Source organism: Lagopus leucura, unplaced genomic scaffold (genome assembly GCF_019238085.1).
Source record: "Lagopus leucura isolate 7727_CA_CO unplaced genomic scaffold, USGS_WTPT01 Super-Scaffold_100001, whole genome shotgun sequence".
In the NCBI taxonomy this organism is placed as follows: Eukaryota; Metazoa; Chordata; class Aves; order Galliformes; family Phasianidae; genus Lagopus; species Lagopus leucura.
The window spans coordinates 2,035,710-2,040,095 of NW_024962262.1; the positions used below are offsets into that span (position 1 = coordinate 2,035,710).

Here is a 4,386-nt window from a genome sequence, read left to right on the forward strand (position 1 = left end):
TAACTTTCAAATGTTTAAGCTGCCTTTTTTTTTTCCTCAACAGGTGCATAGCTGACACCTGTCACTACACATCTAAATCTTCCCCAACAGAAGCTGTTTAGTATAACAAATTTTATTTGCAGCCATTAGACAAAGAACATTCACCCTTTTCAGAGTGAATACCAGCACTGACACCACCTTAGCTACTTGTGAATCCTATAACTGTGTTCTGACAGCTATCAGATATTAACTCATTCATTTCATTTTGTTTGGTTTCTTCTTTATTCTCATGGTTGGGGTGGTGTTTCTGATTTCCAGCTTTTCTAGACCTTCTGAGAAAAAATTTTGTCAGTAAATAACATAATTCAGCCACATTTAAAAGAATGCAAATGCTGGACACAGCAATCATGAAAATAGTGAACACTGTCTTTTCAGTAGGTCGAGAAACAAAGCAGTCTACTGTGTTGGGGCAGGGCCAAGCACTACATTTCATTAAGCGAGGCATTCGGAACCCATCATACATGAAATAGAATGCATACATGAAGACCGCTTCAAAGACCAATCTGAAGAAGATGCTGCAAGTGTACGTCCACCACAGGGTGCCCTCAATACGAAACTTCTGGGTTCTGATCTCTTCAATGTCCTTATACTCGCATTTCTGGTCTCCCTTTCTGAACTGCCTTTTCTTCTCGTGCCTCCTGTAAGCCACATGCATGGCCACCAGCAGTGCAGGGGTGGAAACGAAGATCAGCTGCAGGGCCCAGAGTCTGATGTGAGAGATGGGGAAAAAGTGATCATAGCAAACATTCTTGCAACCAGGTTGAAGTGTATTGCAGACAAAATCTTGTTGTTCATCTCCCCAGACTCTCTCCGCAGCCACAACCAGGATCATGATACGGAAGATGAACAGGACTGTGAGCCATATCTTGCCAATGCTGGTGGAGTGTTTATTTACACCTCCCAGAACAGTCTGCAGAGTTCCCCAATCCATCTTCTTTTCTGTGTTCTTTCACCTGCAAGATGACATAAAATACCAAATAGTTAGTTTCCAAGCAGCAAAGAATCATTTCCAAACTTTCTATAAGCAAGAGGATTTCCTAGCATTCACTCAAGTCGTAGGCAAATTAAGTCATGTTAAGTCTATCTTTACATTTGTGTCTGTATTAGTGGATGATTCAAACAGCTTAATAGACTCTATCCATTCATATATTTATGATGACACTAGCATACTTTGATATTTTTCTAACTAGTTTTTGGGTAGGAAATAAGTTATACCTTCAAGTGTTTCCTTCCTGCATCCCCCAAGCCCTCTTTCTCTTTCTGTGGTAGGCTCTCAGTGCACTTTCCAAATAAATAGAAAATGATATAATTATATAAAATAACCTTGACAAAACAATTTATTTTCATAGGATTTCTTTGCCAATGCCAAAGCCTTAGAAGGATGTGTGGTGCTTGCCTTGCCTCCAAGGTAAGGACTACTGTGCCATCTCCATCAGAAGCTCTACTTCCTCCCAGATGCCTCCAACAGGTCTCTAAGGCTATCTGCTGCAGCTCAGACACATCCTTTGCTTGGCAGAGCCTTCATCTCTAGGAGTACAGCATTTGATTTCATTGTTGAGAAACCTCAAGTCAACTCTGTCAGGGCTGTGCACATACAAAGCACCAATCAGCAGGCACAAGACAATTCTGCAGAGCCTGCCCTTCCACATTCAGCACTACCTCATCCAAAAAGGAGATTAACCAAGCCAGAGGGCTGAGAGCACAAAGCCTTCAACTGAAAAGTTTACGTTGATTTTCTAGATGATATCACACCCCAGTTAAATAAGAAATCAAACATCAGAGGAGTTCCATTTCTATTCTCTCTTCCTCCTGCTCTTGAAGGAAATTCACTGTTCACCCTTTGACGATTAAGCTTAAGTTTTGCTGAAGGCAGAGCTTGGTCTCAGGACCTGGCTTTCACTGCTCAGCAGCCATTTGGAAGCTACCACCAAACGCTTCAGATCCACAGCCAGGAACCTGCATAGCTGGTCCTGTATCTCCCAGGGGCAGGGCTCAGTCTACCATTCAGAAAAGCTACAGTGGCCCTGGACCGACCAGAACTCCTGCTCCTCTTGGTGCAGAGTGTGCTTCGTCGGGCTGGCAAAGCCTTTAGATTTGCTAATTCTCAGGTAACAGCAAAAGAAAAAAAAAAAAAAAAAAAAAAAAAAAAAAGGGAGAGAAGGAACTCCTTTACCCCGCTGCAGTTACACCACCAGAGAGGGATGCACACACCCGCGGTGCGGGCCCAGCCTGTACAGACAGGCCTCCAGGCAGGAGGGAGAGGTCACGTCTACTGTCATGAGGAAAGGTTACGTTGGGTAAGGAAAAGAAAAAAAAGAAAAAAGCCTCGAAAAGGCGGCTGGAATTCCTCATGCTTCTTGTGTTCTCGCTGCAGAATGGCAGCATTCTGTGCAGCTTTTTATGCTGATCCAAAGTCACGGCTGTGGTCAGATAACTGCACTTTCTGTGAAGCATTTCCTCTCACCTGTGGCATAGCCATTAAAACATAGAAATAAAACGAACAAAATGGGGCTAACGAGGACCGAAGGAAAGTAACCATCTGAGGCGTATCCCAACAGGATCAACAACCTCAGCTCCAGGTGCGGGCTCACACCGCGGTTCGGAAGCTGAAAGTCGTGGAAGAAAAGAACACAGGACAGACAGGACATCCCCTGCTCCTCCCCACCCCACAAACGGTGCGTTCGGCTGCGGGGCGCCCGGCAAACCCCACCGCACGAGAAGATCCCGGCCGGGGCTCGGCGCGATCCCACGACTCCTCAAGTCCCAAGCCCTCCGCGGGTCTCACCTGGAGCGGCACGGCAGGGGTCCCGTGTTGCGGTGCCAGCGGACGGCCGGTCCCAGCCTCGCCGTCCCACAGCTCTCAAAGCCCTCCCCGCTCCTTCGCCGCCGCTTTTAACCCGCCCCGAGGCCGCCTCTCTCCGCCCGCGGGCGGGGCCGGGGTGCCCGGGGGCGCTGGCGGCGGAGCGGGGCCGGCGGCCAGGTGTGGGCACAGAGCTGAGTGGCAGCGCACGGCGCTCGCCCTGCACTGCGGGCTGCTCAGCGCTCCCAGCGCACGGTGCCCGGGGAAGGGCTGCACGGTGCCTTCGGCTCGCTTCTAACAGCGCTGCGACCAGAAGCCCTGCCGGGAAACGGCGCTGTGTGTGAAACAACTGAGCGGTGGTGGAATGCCGTGCCTACGGCTGCAGGCATGATGGGGTCTTGTCTAGGGACGTGAAAGCACCGCTGGAAACTGTGTGTTCGTTCGTTGAGGTGAAGATCTGTCCTGAGTATTGCACTGTGTGGCGTGTCTGGAAGGAGAGACGCTTCCATCAGGAGTGATTTAAATAAATAAGCTTGTTCTAGTAATTTGCGTGGTTTCAAAGTATGGGAAGCCAGCGCTTGTGTGGGTCTGTGGGTCTGCAAAATGCCCATGTGAGTTTGTTCTGGAGGTACAGGAAACAGTCAGGTGTGTAACATCTTTAAACATTAATAGAGAAGAAATGTCTAGAACAACCAGCTCTGTTTTATAAAATATAGCAAAGTTTGATAGCGGTAAATGTAAATGCTTGAAAGAAATCCACACCTCGGTGCTGCTGTGGTGGCTTTCATGTACAGCCAAACCAGAACTGTGGTAAAGCTGAGGGTTACTTTTATTTCTTTTCATCTTCTTTTGCTTGCCTTCATGTGGGAGGGAGCAAGAGTGCTTAATGTGGGAAGGAGAGTCCTGGCTGAGCACACGTGCAGAAACAGCCATTGCTCACCTGCTGTGGGGAAGCGTAGTTCTAGTGGCAGTGGAGCGGTGAGTGCCACAGTGTATGTCTGTACAGAGCACAGGTTCTTGCTTTGTCCCCACCACTAGGAGTAGTGGCTAACCCCTACTCTTCTGCTCCACGCACTCACCAATGCAGCAACTTGTGTCATCAAGATTCCATCAATCCATCTTTAAAGCACTGTTTGTTCAACATTTGTCATGCAGGAACTGCTTTATATTTTCATCACACTCATCACAATTTTTTGCACCCCACTACCTGCTGTATCTACAGTTTGCATATGCACAGAGAAATGTTTTCTCAATGTTGTGTTCTCTGCTGTTTCCCTATTCACTTGTTTTCACCTTTCAAGCACCTCGGATGTGCGAGTTGATTTTTTCAGTCAGCCCAAGGTTCTTTCCTTTGACATTCTAGCTAATAGAACTGATGCCTCCTGGAGTACGTGTGCCTATACACTTGAACAGCTATACTTTGGATTTATTTTCACATCACGTATTACACAGACATAATGGCCCAGGTTGGAAGGGACCTCAAGGATCATGAATCTCCAACCCTCTCACCGCAGGCAGGGCCGCCAACCTCCACATTTAATACTGGA

The 4,386-nt window shown here is 47.7% G+C and overlaps 1 protein-coding gene across 2 annotated transcripts; it reads right to left on the reverse strand.

Moving 5' to 3' along the window:
• Nucleotides 1-6: 6 nt before the first annotated feature.
• On the reverse strand, nt 7-2,892 carry LOC122177982 (gap junction beta-6 protein-like). 2 transcript variants are annotated; one of them, XM_042867844.1, is made up of 3 exons: nt 2,825-2,888; nt 1,436-1,566; nt 7-992 (listed from the first exon to the last, which is right to left on the reverse strand). In XM_042867844.1, the coding sequence occupies exon 3, from the start codon at nt 968-970 to the stop codon at nt 179-181; it is 792 nt and encodes a 263-aa protein (XP_042723778.1). In that variant the 5' UTR covers nt 971-992; nt 1,436-1,566; nt 2,825-2,888; the 3' UTR covers nt 7-178. The 2 variants fall into 2 exon arrangements, with proteins under 2 accessions (XP_042723778.1, XP_042723777.1); XM_042867843.1 differs by lacking the exon at nt 1,436-1,566 and having other exon boundaries at nt 2,825-2,892.
• Nucleotides 2,893-4,386: the final 1,494 nt, after the last annotated feature.